General features: G+C 43.8%; 1 protein-coding gene across 1 annotated transcript in view; it reads left to right on the plus strand.

Moving 5' to 3' along the window:
- QSER1 (glutamine and serine rich 1) overlaps positions 1-15,675 on the plus strand; it is a 56,125-nt gene that overhangs the window by 34,670 nt on the left and 5,780 nt on the right. Inside the window, exons 9-11 of the mRNA XM_075425377.1 lie at positions 1,531-1,668; positions 3,022-3,119; positions 15,097-15,249. Coding sequence (XP_075281492.1) covers positions 1,531-1,668; positions 3,022-3,119; positions 15,097-15,249 — 389 coding nt within the window. The remainder of the gene's footprint in view (positions 1-1,530; positions 1,669-3,021; positions 3,120-15,096; positions 15,250-15,675) is intronic.

Here is a 15,675-nt window from a genome sequence, read left to right on the forward strand (position 1 = left end):
TATTGTTCAATCTTGCAAATTTTTTCTTACTAGCCTCCAGGGAAATAAAAAATTGATTTCTCAAAACTTTTTACTTGTTGTTTGTATGTGAGGAAATGTATGCAGCTGAAGTTACTGCAAATGTAGTTTATCAATTAGATAAATGTATTTTTCCTACTTGCTTTCTAAGATGGGTACAATTGAAGGAGAAGGAGCTGATCAGATTTTGAAATGCGTCTCGAGACTCTCCATTGCAACTCCATGTCATCTAAAATAACATTCCTGCAATGCCTGTCTGCATGCAGATGTGGGCAGAATTCAGAAGTTACTGTTGTTTTTTCAAAACTGAAGGAGAAAAAGCAGTTGACTTTTTGGCTGCTTCATTGCTTGTCTAAACGCCAGCTGTTCAAATGCAGCCTGCCGAGCAGATTTGCTGTGAAGACATTCATGGCGTCTTGGAACGTTGAGATACAATGTTTGCAGTAATTCTCCAGAACAGAATAGAATTTTTGAAGTGTGCTGTGTTTATAGAGATTACCTGTGGTAGCAGTTATACAGTGCATTTTGCAGGGTTTTTTTGTTTCTTTCCTGTATGCTTGAAGTTCGGCTGTGTAGTACCCGTGCTTTGTATTGCTGCATTTCCGAAGCCTGTTGGCCTCAGTCACTTTAACTGTAGATGAGCTAGGGTTAACGTACTGGAACAGTGCCTCTGCTGCAGGCAGCACCTTTAAAATAACATTTTTCAAGAAAACTTACTTAAATAACCATGAATATGTACAATTGTCCATATATAAAATTTGAAGTAACCTGGTGATGGTAGTCACCCATAGAAATGTGGATATCTGAGAAAGTTTAACAGCCTTGCCAGCTAAATTACTGCAGAATAGTGGGATCATATATGGAGCCTATAAAAAGCTCCAGAATGCTTACTAATACTGATGGCTACTCCATGTGCATGTTTAAAATTGCTGTCTATGAAAAAATAAAGACTTCCTTAGAATAAGTACAAATATGCCTGTATTGATTCTTTGTTAACATTTGGGTTACGTGGTCTTTTTGCAAGTTGGACAATTAGGTGGGACTGAATTCGATAGTATGCAGGCTCCTAAGTGGCATCAGTGCTTTTGAATGTTTTTCTGTTGGAACAACTTTGAGGTTTGTGGTTTTGGGAGGTGCTTGCATTGACAACATCTGCACTTAGGGCACTTTGCTTGACTGAAGTTACTGATTTTCACTTTTCTCTAGACTTTCATCTAAAGTAACAGAAAAATGTTTAAATTCCCTAAAACATTATAAGCTAAATGCTGATAGTTAAAAGTAATTGTACATGTTTCTACAAAAAATGGTAGTTTGTGCCAGATTTGGCATTTGTACCTGTTTTTGGTGTGTGAGTAGTTTGAGTAGTAGCTCTGCTTGTATTGGGTTTTAATCTCTTGGGATACCAGTAGGGGTCACTTGTGGTTTAAGAGAGAAACCTTCAGTTTTGAAAAATGCAAATATTTGTACGATTTTGAAGGAAAAAAAAATCATTATGTTTTGATTCATTTTCAGAGCTTGTACCTGCAGCTCCCCTTGTTACTCGCTTTTTGAACACAAGAGCTATGAAGGAGACTTTTAAGAGCTACATGGAGTTGCTTGTTAGCATTGCGTTGGATCCAGACACAATGCAAGCCTTGGAAAAGAGCAACGGTACAGTATGTTTAACATTTGTAAATTTTTACTAGATTGTACGGTTATTAATCAGTATGGGAAATGCATTTTTTTAAAAAAGGAAACAAAAAAAAAACCTCTACTGAACTTCTGTCTACCTATCCACATCTGAAGTACACTTTACACAAATTACTTGTGTGTGTGCATATAAAAATTTATTTGCGCTATCTCTTTGAAGAATCACTGTAATTCGGAAATAGTGTTTTATCTGCTTTGTTACATTAGGCCTGTGCTGTAAATGTCAGAACTGAGCTCTTTGTTCCTGCTGTTACTATCTTTTAAAATCTTAGCAAACATTTATTTCAAATTACAGTGTTTCAAGTGTGTGTTTACTTTGTTATGAAGAAATAGCCTTATAACTGTAAGTAGCTCGGATTCCTGTTGCTATTAAAACTTCTGCTTTTCAAACTCTGAAACCTTCAAATTCTGATCAAAGACAGTTATATTCTGCTTTTTCTTTGAGGAGAAAATGTCTGGACTTATTTACCGTGATGATCTCCAAGATACAAGTCAAAACTGTCCTATTCTCAGAATTTAGCAAAACACTTATGTATAAAGATGAAGGTCCTAAAAGAGCAATCATTTCACATATCGTTTAGTTGCAGGCTGTTATTTTGTACTATATTTTGTTTTCCAGTATTTAAAAAACTATTTTTTAGACTGTCCTTTCCTGGTTTGCTCTGGTTGTGCATCAGTGCATGCTTACCTCAGGGTTTCAAGCCCATGCATTATGTCAGGAGTCCCAATAAAAGCAAAGAAATTGACTTTATAAATAAAAGACTTCATGCTGAGCTGTACATTCTTATTCGTGGCCACATGGCTATGTTCAAATGTGTGTTGTGCAATTTGCAGTGGTTTATCACATAACTTTTACCAGTAAGCACTTTACTCAGTTTATATTGTTATAACTGCCAGCAGGGTCATCTCTTGTAATGTGGAATAGTGAATGTCAGAAACACATACTTGTCTTTATAAAACCACCAGTTGTATTGCACAGAAGAGGATTATCTAGGAGATAGTTTGAAATTGTCTCTAAGATCAATATTCTATGTTCTATATTAATCTACCTGAATTTTTTCCTTTCAACAAAGAAAACTCAGACAAGGAGCAGGATTGCAGTCAGCAATTAAACTGTGTAATATCTAGACCAGTTTAACAGGCTGATACAAAAAAGGAGATTTTTCTCTCCTGTTTGAAATGGGTTTATGTGCAAGATGCGTTATTTTTTGCTTCCGCATTTTATGTTAGTGAGTAGAACTATAGATTGAATAGGAATCTCATTACTCTGTCTCTCAGTAATCGACTGCTATGGTTTTCTTATGTGTCTTTTAGATGAGCTACTTTTGCCTCACATGAGAAAAATTGATGGTATGCTGAATGACAACAGGAAAAGGCTGCTTTCCAAATTACGCTTGGATCATACTTTCAAGGTATTCTCTTTTAAATTCTAGGATTTTTAAATTAACGTTATAAGTAAGTCATTGAATGCATACCATGCAGGCACAACTTAAAAGCCAGAAGGCAAATTTGTAACAGAAGTGAATATGAATTTGAAAGAGATGCTATAAAATCAATGCTTGTATGTGGCATTTGGAGGACATTTTGTGATGGAGGAGTTTATACTGCAAAGTTCTAGTTTTACTCCCCATGCTTTCTGGTTCATTCTCAAGCGTTTTTTCTTTTAAGCTTCTCAAGTTTGCCAAAAGAAGATTTCTTTGCTGTCTTTCTAGAGCTTTTGGTTAAGTGATTGTATTGCCTAAAAATCTGAATAAACTTTTGCATGAAATAGCTATGTTGTGGAGCAGATGTCTGAACTTCTTTGAAGTAGAGAATGTGATCGGAATAGTTTAAAACCAGGACAGAGAGACTCAAGAAACTTGTGCGCTCTTTCGTATATCTTCAGCATGGGAGATTGGGAAAAGTGTGGATAACAAGCCTGTATTACAGCAGCTTTGACACGGTTATAAAAAACAGGTCTGGATGTGGACAGGGAGGAAAGCAACCGTACCATCTCAGCAGAGAGAAGGTAAACAGGAGGATAATCGCTGTGGTTCCTGCTGTTCCCACCCACCCTCTAAGCAACAATGCAGGTTTCGAAAGTGCAGTAAAGTTAATTAAGGTTGTTTTCACTCATGTCGGAGAACTAGTTTTTGATGGCTGTAATCAGACTGATTATTTCTTCCTGTAACAGTTTTGAGACTTAACAACAGTAAAGCAGACCTGTCTACAAACACCATCAGACCAAACCTGCTCTTTCACTTGCCTTTCTCTTGTCCATTTATGCCCACAGCACAGAGACACTTGGAGAATGAGTTGTCTCTCTGTACTGCTATGTGCTTATTTTTGAGAGCTAGGTGAGGAAGGAGATAATAGCAGACTTGACAGTTCTGCTTTTTCATTATGAAATCTTGTAAAGATCCCTTCCCCCCCCCCCCCCCCCCCCCCAGCCCGTTCCTGGTAAGTCTTGTGGGACATGAAGTGACCTTGTTTCAGGGACGAAAACATCATCAACCAGTGAAACAGCTTAAATTCACACGATTCATGAACGTTTTTATTGTTAGTTATGCTGTTTTCCCAACAGCTCTACAATTTGTACCTGCTTAAACAGAATTTCTGGTGGCTTCCTCCTTACAATAGGAGGCATGGGGAGGGCTGTGTACTTTCAAACTATACGCAGAGCCTCAGAGAGGTAGCCAGTATTAGACCTCCATTTTTCTTTTTCTTTCATGGTAAGAGTTTTGTGCTAATAGTTACTTCTTTTAGCTGCTTCTTTTAGACCTGTCTATGCAGGGAAGATAGGCCACATTAAGGTAGGATACAAGTTTGTGTAATTCTGGTTACATCCACAGTACACGCAAAGTGAGAGGTAGCCTGTTGTTTTTTTCCCAGTTTAAGGGGAAAAAGCCTCATATAATCTTCTGTAATACTGACATGTAATTACAGGTGCTTATTCAGTTGGAGTTTGTAACTAGTACAATAGCTTTGCTGTGTGTTCTCTTAGAAACAGATTATGTATTATATCTCTAAAGTTAGCATAAGCTTGTATTTCGTACTATGATCTGCAAGAAGTTAATGGAGTTATGGATGTAAGGAAGGGATCTGGTTGTGATGTCAACTGTGAGATAAAAAACCTTTTATGTTTGCCTTCTGGTATGAAAGTACCAACTTGTGCCATCCTTGGGTCAGTATTTTGAAAATGAAGAGGCCTTTTTGCCATCAGAAGTGTTTGTGTTTGTTAGGAAAATGTGTTCGATACTCTTTAAGATTCAGGTTAACATGAAGATTAATACAGGAAAGTCTGCTGCTGTTCCAACTTTGATCAAATAACTAGTTCAGGTATTAGATCTTGAATGAGGCACTGAAGCAAGCAGGAAGTGAAAAATATCATTGTTTATGAGTATCATTCAGTTTGAATAATTTTACTATTCTGCATTGATAAGCATGGATGAATTTAACTTTTTTTTCTGCTGGGTACAGTTAATACAGGACATTTTAGCACTGAATTACGAACCAAATCAAGCACTGAAATTAGCAGTCAGTGTCTGCTAGTTTTGCCTGTAACATGCTTTATAGTTCTAACAGTTTATTGTGTCCTTTGGGTTATAGTTTTTTGTAAACAAAATTAGAAACTATTACTGTTGCTTTAGTTCAGGCTCAGTAAATGAAGCATCTTAGCTGAATTGTGTGAATTTAATTTGAAATAATTATCATCATCTTATGTCTCGTGCTCTCAAAGATGGGGAAATCACTAGTATTTTCTTCTTCATTCCAATTCAGATTTGTCTGTTTTAGGCTATGTAAACTGTTCTGGTTAGTAGGAATTCTCCAGAGGAAGGCAGAAGCGGCCAAAGCCCCTTGACAATCAAAATCAATCTTCAGGAAGGCTATTTCAATGGATAGGAAAACTAAATAATTTAAACCTATGGAAGTTGTTGTTCCAGTTTAAATGCATTGTAATGAATATTGTGTATGGACAGGTTAGCTAGTCGAGGTTACTACTACCAGTATGCAGCTATCTCTGTGCGGCAGATTTTGTAGCTTTTTACTGAGAGGTGGGTTTTCATCAAAAAATGGCGGATATATATAAGTTGCTAAGAAGGTGTAGGCAGGGGAGGTTGCTGAATTCTAGTATTGCTTGTTAAAAGAAAATAAAAATCAGTTAACTTCATATTTTAATCCAGTCATCCAAATTAGGTCCTTAAGCTGCAGCACTGATACTTTTTTCTGTATGCCTGATTTTTTTCCCGCGTACTGGAGTATAATACAAAGATACATATGTTCGTTTAACTCGAAATATTTTTTTCAGGACTAGATTCTATAGCATAACAGAACTATTTCAAAGCAGCTGCTAACATAACGATGTATTTGTGCAACAAAGTTGTATTCAAATTTTCTCATGCAAATAACGTAGAACTGAAGCTGGTAGAAATGCAGTTCACTTCCACGAGTTAATGTGTCTTAAAAGCTTGTGCTTTTTTGAACCAGCCATGTACTTCACTGTGCATAAGCTTTTCTACCTTACAGATATGATAAGATGCAATTAATTTGTATTTTGCAAAAGCTGGGACAAACCTATGAAGAGAATTAGACATCCAATCACTGCTACAACTGGTAGACTTCCTGTGCCTGACTAGGCATTAAGTACTTAGCCATCTCCACATAACTTGGCCTTAGAGATTCTTGGGTAGAAATGGAATGGAAAGCATTTTATAATGTTACAATTGCCTGGTGGAGCCTTTTTTTGCTGTTTCTAATGAAAGAATCACAGGTGATAATTTGAGATGCAATGAAAGGATCTTGTCGTCTTGAAAAATTGTAGTAGTCAAGAACAGGTGGTCATGCTTTTCAGACTGTATATGGTTGCTTGATCTGGTAAAGACCTTCTGTTGGGTGTTTGTGGAAGAATAAATTGTTTTGTAATAGGCTGTACTCTTTAACTTTTTTGTCATGGTTTAACCCCAGCCAGTAACTAAGCACCATGCAGCCACTTGCTCACCCCACACTGCTCTCCCCACTGTGGGATAGGAAGGAGAATGGAGGAAAAAGTAAAACTCATGGGTTGAGACACAGGCAGTTTAATAGGACAGCAAAGGAAGAGATAAAAGTAAATAAATAAGTGATGCACAATGCAATTGCTCAGCACCCAGTGACCCGAGCAGCAATAGCTGCCACCACCCCCCCGGCCAGCTCCCCCAGGTTATGTACTGAGCATGCCGTCATACTCAGCTCTTTCTGGGGTACCGTGTTGCCATAAGACTTGCTTTTCAAGGCGCAGGGCAGTGTTCCGGGTGTTGTTATGGGGCACAGGATATAATTCCAGCCATCTGGTGGTTGCTTCCACCGTTGTAAGCACACAGCACTTGCCTTGACAGGTTTGTGGAAGTGTGATACAATCAAGCTGCCAGGCCTCCCCATATTTCCTCTCTGAAATTTCTGTACACCAGTGCATGCAGCATGGGGATTAAGCAGGAATAATTAGAGATCTGTGTGCAGTTGCAGGGCCATGATCTCGGTGCAATTACAGAGACATGGTGAGACAGCTCGCATGACTGGGATGCTGTCATAGATGCCTATGTACTTTTTAGGAAAGACAGGCCGACAAGGCGAGGTGGTGGAGTTGCTCTGTATGTGAGGGAGCAACTGGAATGTATCGAGCTCTGCCTGGGGGCAGATGAAGAATTAAGGGACAGACTTATACGGGTGACACTGTTGTGGGTGTTTACAGCAGGCCACCTGACCTGGAGGAGGAAGTCGATGAGGCCTTCTACAGGCAGTTGAAAGTAGCCTCATGATCACAGGCCCTGGTTCTCATGGGGGACTTCAGCCACCCTGATATCTGCTGGGAAGACCACACAGCCAGGCACACACAGTCTGGGAGGTTCCTGCAGAGCACTGATGATAACTTTTTGATGCAGGTGGTGGAGGAGCCAACAAGGAGAGGCGTTTTGCTGGACCTTGCACTGACAAACAAAGGACTGGTTGAGGATGTGAAGGTTGGGGGCAGCCTCGGCTGTAGTGACCATGAGATGGTGGAGTTCAAGATGCTGCGTGGAAGAAGCAAGGCAATAAGTAGGATCACAGCCTTGGACTTCAGGAGAGCTAACTTTGGCCTCTTCGAGGACCTACTTGGAGGAATCCTGTGGGTCAGGGCTCTAGAAGATAGGGGGGTCCAAGAGAGCTCATCGCCATTTAAGCATCACTTCCTCCATGCTCAGGAGCGGTGCATCCCCCTGAGTAAGAAATCTAGCAAACGAGGCAGGAGACCTGTGTGGATGAGCAAGGAGCTTCTAGCAGAACTCATATGGAAGAAAAAGATCTATGGAATGTGGAAAGAGGGGCAGGCCACTTGGGAGTAATACAGGAACATTGTCAGAGCATGCAGGGATGCAACGAGGAAGGCTAAGGCCCACCTGGAATTGAATCTGGCAAGGGATGTCAAAAACAACAAGAAAAGGGCTTCTTCAGCTACATCAGCAGCAAACGGAATACTAGGGATAATGTGAGGCCGCTGCTGAACGAGGTGGGTGTCCTGGTGACGGAGGATGCAGAGAAGGCAGAGTTACTGAATGCCTGCTTTGCCTCAGTCTTCACTGCTAAGGTCAGCCCTCAGGAATCCCAGTCCCTGGGGGCAAGAGAGGAAGCCTAGCAAAAGGAAGACCTTCCCTTGGTTGAGGAGAGTTGTGTGAGAGCTCATTTAAGCAAACTGGACACCCACAAATCCATGGGCCGCAATGGAATGCACCCACGAGTGCTGAGGGAGCTGGCAGATGTCGTTGCTGAGCCTCTCTCCATCATCTTTGAAAGGTCCTGGAGGACAGAAGAGGTGCCCGAGAACTGGAGAAAGGCCAGTGTCACTCTGGTCTTCAGAAAGGGCAGGAAGGATGATCCAGGGAACTATAGGCTGGTCAGCCTCACCTTCATCCCGGGAAAGGTGATGGAGCAGCTCATTCAAGAGGTCATCATCAAGCAAGTGGAGGAAAAGAAGGTTATCGGGAGTAGTCAACATGGATTCACCAAGGGGTAATCATGCTTGACCAATCTGATAGCTTTCTACGATGGCATGACTGGCTGGGTGGATGAGGGGAGAGCAGTGGATGTTGTCTACCTAGACTTCAGCAAGGTTTTTGACACTGTCTCCCATAACATCCTCCTAGGGAAGCTGAGGAAGTGTGGGCTGGATGAGTGGTCGGTGAGGTGGATTGAGAACTGGCTGAATGGCAGAACTCAGAGGGTTGTCATCAGCGGCGCTGAGTCTAGTTGGAGGCCTGTAACTAGTGGTGACCCCTGTCAATACTTGGCCCATTCTTGTTCAACTTCTTCATCAATGAGCTGGATGAAGAGTTAGAGTGCACCCTTAGCAAGTTTGCTGATGACACAAAAATGGGAGGGGCAGCTGGTACACCGGAAGGCTATACTGCTGTTCAGCGTGACCTGGACAGGCTGGAGAGTTGGGTGCAGAGGAACCTGAAGAAGTTCAACAAGGGCAAGTGTAGGGTCCTGTACCTGGGGAGGAATAATCCCATGCAGCACTACAGGCTTGGGGTGGACCTGCTGGAGAGCAGCTCTGTGGAGAGGGACCTGGGTGTCCTGGTGGACGACAGGTTGACCATGAGCCAGCAGTGGCTGCCAATGGGATCCTGGGGTGCATTAAGACGAGTGTGGCTAGTGGGTCGAGGGAGGTTCTCCTCCCCCTCTGCTCTGCCCTAGTGAAGCCCCATCTGGAGTACTGTGTCCAGTGCTGGGCTCCCCAGTTCAAGAAAGATGAGGAGCTACTGGAGAGAGTCCAGCGGAGGGCTATGAGGATGATTAGGGGACTGGACCATCTCTCCTATGAAGTGAAGGCTCAGAGGAGACCATATGAATGCTTATAAATATCTGAAGGGTGGGTGTCAGGAGGATGGGGCCAGACTCTTTTCAGTGGTGCCCAGCGACAGGACAAGGGGCAATGGTCACAAACTGAAGCATAGGAAGTTCCATCTGAATATGAGGCAGAACTTCTTTACTTTGAGGGTGATGGAGCCCTGGAACAGGTTGCCCAGAGGGGCTGTGGAGTCTCCTTCTCTGGAGATATTCAAGACCTGCCTGGACGAGTTCCTGTGCAGCCTGCTTTAGGTGACCATGCTTTGGTGGGGGAGTTGGACAAAACTGGCTTTCGGAGAGATTTGGACTATTTTCTCTGCTTTCTAAAACTTCTGCTGTGTTGCCCCACACAATGATGTCATCAATTTACTGCAGGTGTTTGGAGCTTCGCCCTGTTCCAGTGCGGTCTGGATCAGCCCATGGCAAATGGTGGGACTGTGTTTCCACCCCTGGGGCAGTTGATTCCAGGTGTTCTGGATCCCCCTCCAAGTGAAAGCAAACTGTGGCCTGCGCTCTGCCGCCAACGGGATTGAGAGGAACGCATGAGTGATATTGGTGGTGGAATACCACTTGGCTGCCTTTGACTCCAGCTCATGTTGACATTGTACCATGTCTGGCATGGCAGCACTCAGCAGTGGTGTGACTTCATTCAGGCCATGATAGTCTACAGGCCACAATAGCCTCCACTCTCTATTAACTTTCTCACTGGCCATATGGGACTGGCCATATGGGACTGTTAAAGGGTAAGTGAGTCTTGTTGATCACTCCTTGGCTCTTCAGTCGATGAAGCAGCTTATGGATGGGGATCAGGGAGTCTTGGTTGGCGTGATACTGCTGCCAGCGCACCATTGTGGTAGTGAGTGGCACCTGTTCTTCAACTTTCAGCAACCCCACAACAGAAGGGTCCTTTGAGAGTCCGGGCGAAATAGACAGCTGTTTAATTTCCTCTGTCTCCAAGGCAGCTGCATGAAAAGCCCACTGGTACTCTTTTGGGTCCTTGAAATACTCTCTCTTGAGGCAGTCTATGCCAAGGATGCATGGAGCCGCGGGGCTGGTCACAATGGGCTGCTTTTGCCACTCATTCCCAGTTAGGCTCACTTCATCTTCCAGTGCAGTTAGCTGTTGGGATACCCCTGTCACTCCAGAAATACAGAGGGGTGCTGCCCCTTTATAGCTTGATAGCATTAGGGTACACTGTGTACTGGTGTCCACTATTGCTTTATACTCTTGTGGAGCTGACATGCTAGGTGATTGACTCCACATGGTCCAGTAAACCCAGTTGTCCCTTTCCTCCACCTGACTGGAGGCAGGGCCGCGCTATTCCTGGTTAGAGTATTTGTTACCGACGAATGGGTTTGTGTGGCACGTGTGGGTTTGAATCCTGTCCTTGTTGCTTCTTGTAAGTACGGATCAGAAGTAAGATCAGCCCTTCTACTCTGTCTGGAGAACTGCCCCCTGGAAACTGGAGCAGCAATTTTCCTGGGAACAAAAACATTTGTGTGGTGAATGACTTCACGGACCCCAATCTTGTGCTCAATGAGAATCGTTTTATTGGTCAAGTGAAAACCTTATGTACTAATACAATAGTTACTAGAGCCAGTCAGCTTTGGATTCGTGGCTTTGCGAAGTGGCTTTTCACGGTTGCTGTTTTCCAGGATCTCTTGCAGCTGGATGTGTGAAAACAGCTTATCTCATGAGAGCGGAGGAGGGAGGCACAGGATGCGCTAATCCTTCAGGGTCATGAGACGGTGCTGTTCTGTCTCAAGTTATATGGTTTCCCACACATTTGTGATTGTTTTTCCTTGCAGTTCACACACTTGTGCCTTTAGGGTTGAGGTAGATTTTCTATCCCGCTTCCTCATGTCCTCTCCATGGTCGTGCAAGTAAAAGCACAGGGTGCCTCGTGGTGTGTACTCTCTATATCCTCTCTCTTGAGCAGAGGAACACTCACTCCCGATAGCCAAGATACTAGTCTGTATATGTGGGAAATGGGACATATCCTCTTTGAGTTGCTGGACCTGCCAGGACAGTTTCTCCATGTCCTTCTCTTTGAGTTGGTGCGCTTCCCAGGACAGTTTTTTGAACAGTTTTTTGGATTTTACAGACAGTCTTTCCACAGCTGAGATGCGGGCCTGCAGGGAGGAAGAGAGATTTTCTTTGTATTGCTGGAGTTGGCCAGCCACTTCATTCACCGTTGGTGCCACTTCTTTCTGGGCCAGTACTGCCAATGAGTTAGCATATGACGGTGGTACGCTCTGTACAAACTTCTGCCACATGGCTTGGGTACGTTGGACTTCATCTGGGTCTGTGGGTAACTGCACATTACAAATTGGTTCCTGCACAGCTAATTCCCTCAGGTACTGGATACATCTCCATGGTGGTCCACTTGCCTGGGTGACATATTGCTTCGTTGAAGGGATACCTTTCCATCACACCTGACAGAAGTCACCTCCAGAGGCTGAGGGCTTGTGTCCCTTTTCCAACTGCCTTGTCAATGGCCCCTTCCCTGGCCAGGGATCCCAGCTCCTTGGCTTCCCTACAGTCTTAACTCCAGGCTGCTGGCCCCGTTATCCCAGTGTCAGAGCAGCCAGATGACAAGTTGCTCGCCTGGACAATGGCTGAAGTCTTTTCGCATATCTTGCAGCTCACTCAGGGGTAGGGATCAGGCAGGTATCTCTGGTTCTGTCTCCTCCTCCTCCTGTTCTCACGATGGCCCTGCTTCTTCACCCTTTACAAAATGAGCTGACTTCTGTGTCCGTTTCTTCTTCTATATAGGGGCGATTGATACCGGCACGAGTTGGTTCTCTGGTTCATCTGCAGTGCTTGTCGCCGGGATTTGAGTAGCCACAGTGCTTGTCTTGGGGGTTGAGTAACCGCAGTGCCTGTCGCTGGGGTTTGATTAGCTGCAGTGTGTGTCGCAGGGGCTGGGGTAGCCACAGCATTCTGAAATAGTTGTTTAACCCTAAGCGAGATTTGACACACGTTCAGGAAACATAGCAGTAGAAATATGCTGATCTGAACATCGCAAGCATTTGTAAGAGCTATTGTAATTAGGCTGGAGGGCAAGGGGAAGATAAAGGAATGTGTCTCCCTGACAACTGGCTTTCTGAGGATAAAAAGTAAAAAGTGTAATTATTAATAACTTCCAATGGATGGCCTCTGAAGTACGGATGTGAAATTGCTGCTGTTGCTCTGCTTTGCACACAACCCGCTGCCACTGAATACAGATACCAAACTTGCCACCAGTGACTTTGTCATGCTATGAGCCAGTGTTGCACAGCACAGCAAAGCTACAACCTCAATCCAATGCCCAGAGGTGATAAACCACACATAAACACTGATAAACAGTGTATGTGGCAAGTAAGGCAAGTAAGTTACATAGCACAACTTGGAGAACAAATAAAACAGCATTGTGACCAGTGATGATTAAAATAATATAGTGAATGCTTATAACAGATTCGTTTTAACATGCTCTGGTCGGTGTTGCATTAAAAGGGGTAAGGGAGCTATTGGAGAGAGTCCAGCGGAGGGCTACGAAGATGGTGAGGGGACTGGAGCATCTCTCCTACGAGGAGAGGCTGAGGGAGCTGGGCTTGTTCAGCCTGAAGAAGAGAAGGCTGAGAGGGGACCTAATAAATGTTTATAAATATCTCAAGGATGGGTGCCAGGAGGATGGGGCCAAACTCTTTTCAGTGGTGCCCAGTGACAGGACAAGGGGCAATGGGCACAAACTGAAGCACAGGAAGTTCCATCTGAACATGAGGAAGAACTTCTTCCCTCTGAGGGTGACAGAGCACTGGAACAGGCTGCCCAGGGAGGTTGTGGAGTCTCCTTCTCTGGAGATATTCAAGACCTTCCTGGACAAGGTCCTGTGCAGCCTACTGCAGGCAACCCTGCTTCAGCAGGAGGGTTGGACTAGATGACCCACAGAGGTCCCTTCCAACCCCGAACATTCTGTGATTCTGTGAGTCTGATAAGCGGCAAAAAGAGAGCCCTTCCATTGAGTCACGAGGTTCAGAGCAGACCCCCTTGTGTTCTAAACTCTCTCTCAGAGGAGAGTCTAGGTGCAGCTGGATCTACTCGTAGTCCCAGACTTGGTCAATGGTTTATATGTAAAGGGTTAAGTGTGTGGCCACTTATCAGATTCAACTTGCCTGTCACAGCCCCTCCAAGGACTTTCACTGAAACAGTTTCGTAAAATTGAAACAGTAGGTAATTTATTCAAGCGACAGGTATCACAGATTCGGGATTGCTGTTGATAAATGCACTGTCTACAAAAATTTGAGCTCAAGGTAATAGTTTAGCGCTTTAGTTAACAATGTGTTCCTGGGGGTAAGTCTGACAGTCAGAGGCGCAGCTCTTACCAAAAAGGCGCCCCTTCTTGGGGGGGGAAGAGAGGTTCAGGCCTGTTGAACCGTCCATCAGGTAAAGCTCTCGCTTGGCTCCTCCTCCCAAAGAGAGTTTTCAAGTGCCAATTTTTATATGTTTGAAAATCTTTTAACGAGGTGGGACTAAGTCAATTATTATGTGTCGATTGGCTCTTGGCATGGAATGTTGTGTCGTCAGAAGCGGGACTCAGCAGTTTGACACGCCTATAGAGCGGGCATCTTGGTATGCGCTTCCGGGCCGTCTGTTCTTTATCCGAAGCAATCTCTGGCTGCATGGCCTGCGTCCCACAGATCACTGAGTTTAAAGTGATGGGCTATTCCCCCTTACTTCTGTCTGATAAGATAAGCACAAGTCAGTTGCTCCCTTTGTTAACTCTCGGCTCTTGACGCCTGAGTCTGAGCATGTCTTCTGTCTTGCATTGGTAAGTCCAGTAAGGCCATCGATTACAGCCGGATCTGTCGTTATCTCAACCCTTTGAGCCCCACCTTGGGCACCAGAAAGGACTGTCATGATTTAACATCAGCCAGCAACTAAGCACCATGCAGCCGCTCGCTCACCCCACACCGTGACCCCATCCCCCTTGGGATGGGAAGGAGAGTGGGGGGAAAAAAAATAGAGCTCGTGGGTTGAGATAAAGGCAGTTTAACAGGACAACAAAGGAAGATATAATAATAATAATAAAATTTTAAAAAAACAAACAAAAACAGAGCACACAACAAGTGAGGCACAATGCCATTGCTTACCACCTGATGACCGATACCCAGCCCATCCCTGAGCAGCAGTCACTCAGCTCCCCCAGGTTATGTACTGAGCATGGCATCATACGGTGTAGAATATCCCTTTGGCCGGCTGGGGTCAGCTGTCCCGGCTGTGTCCCCTCCCAGCTTCCCATGCACCCCCTGCCTCCTCGCTAGTGGGGCCAGCATGAAAAGCTAGAAAGTCCTTGACTTGCTTAGCAACACATCAAAACATCAGTGCATTGTCAACACTATTATACTAAATCCCAAACACAGTGCTACACGAGCTACGAAGGAGAAAATTAACTCTACCCCAGCCAAAACCAGGATACTTGATAAACAGCCAATTTATCAGCAGTCTTGGTGGCTGGCCATTCTTGAGCTTTTCATGATATTTTTTCTCTATGTGCTCTCTTTAAAGAACGCTTTGGAAAACTTTCCTGAACTGACAGTCATCACTCGGGATTCCAAGACAAAAAGTGGAGGAACGTCTGTGTCTAAGATCAAAATGAATGGTAAAGCTTACAACAAGAAAACACTGAGGGTTTCTAAATCAACCACTAAATTAGCACAGGTGAGTGTTCAGAGGTTTTATTGCTGCCACCATCTGACTTCTAATGTGATAAGCACATTTCTATAAAATACTGCTTCATATATTATGTTTTTTGGTAGATTTATCAAAACAGAAAATACTGAGTGAGGTGCTTTTTCTGTAGCAAAGGAAACAGCTTTTAAAGCAGTATATTAAATCATTGTTTTAACTCGTGTTAAACAGTTATATTCCAGTAGAGAGACAAAATATAATAAATCATTTCATGATTTTTCCTCTAGTGAAGTTCTATGTTTAGACCCGAATGCTCTAATCCTCTGTATTTATACAGGAAGTCTTCTGTAGCAACTACTCAGGATTGCAGGAAGATGAAGTAGTAGTGTGCTGCTTCCCTCCCGCAGGCAGCAGTCGGTAGGTGTAGTTGGATGGGAAGGGAGAGGTGAGCTCTGC

This window comes from Opisthocomus hoazin, chromosome 7 (assembly GCF_030867145.1).
Source record: "Opisthocomus hoazin isolate bOpiHoa1 chromosome 7, bOpiHoa1.hap1, whole genome shotgun sequence".
Taxonomy (NCBI): Eukaryota; Metazoa; Chordata; class Aves; order Opisthocomiformes; family Opisthocomidae; genus Opisthocomus; species Opisthocomus hoazin.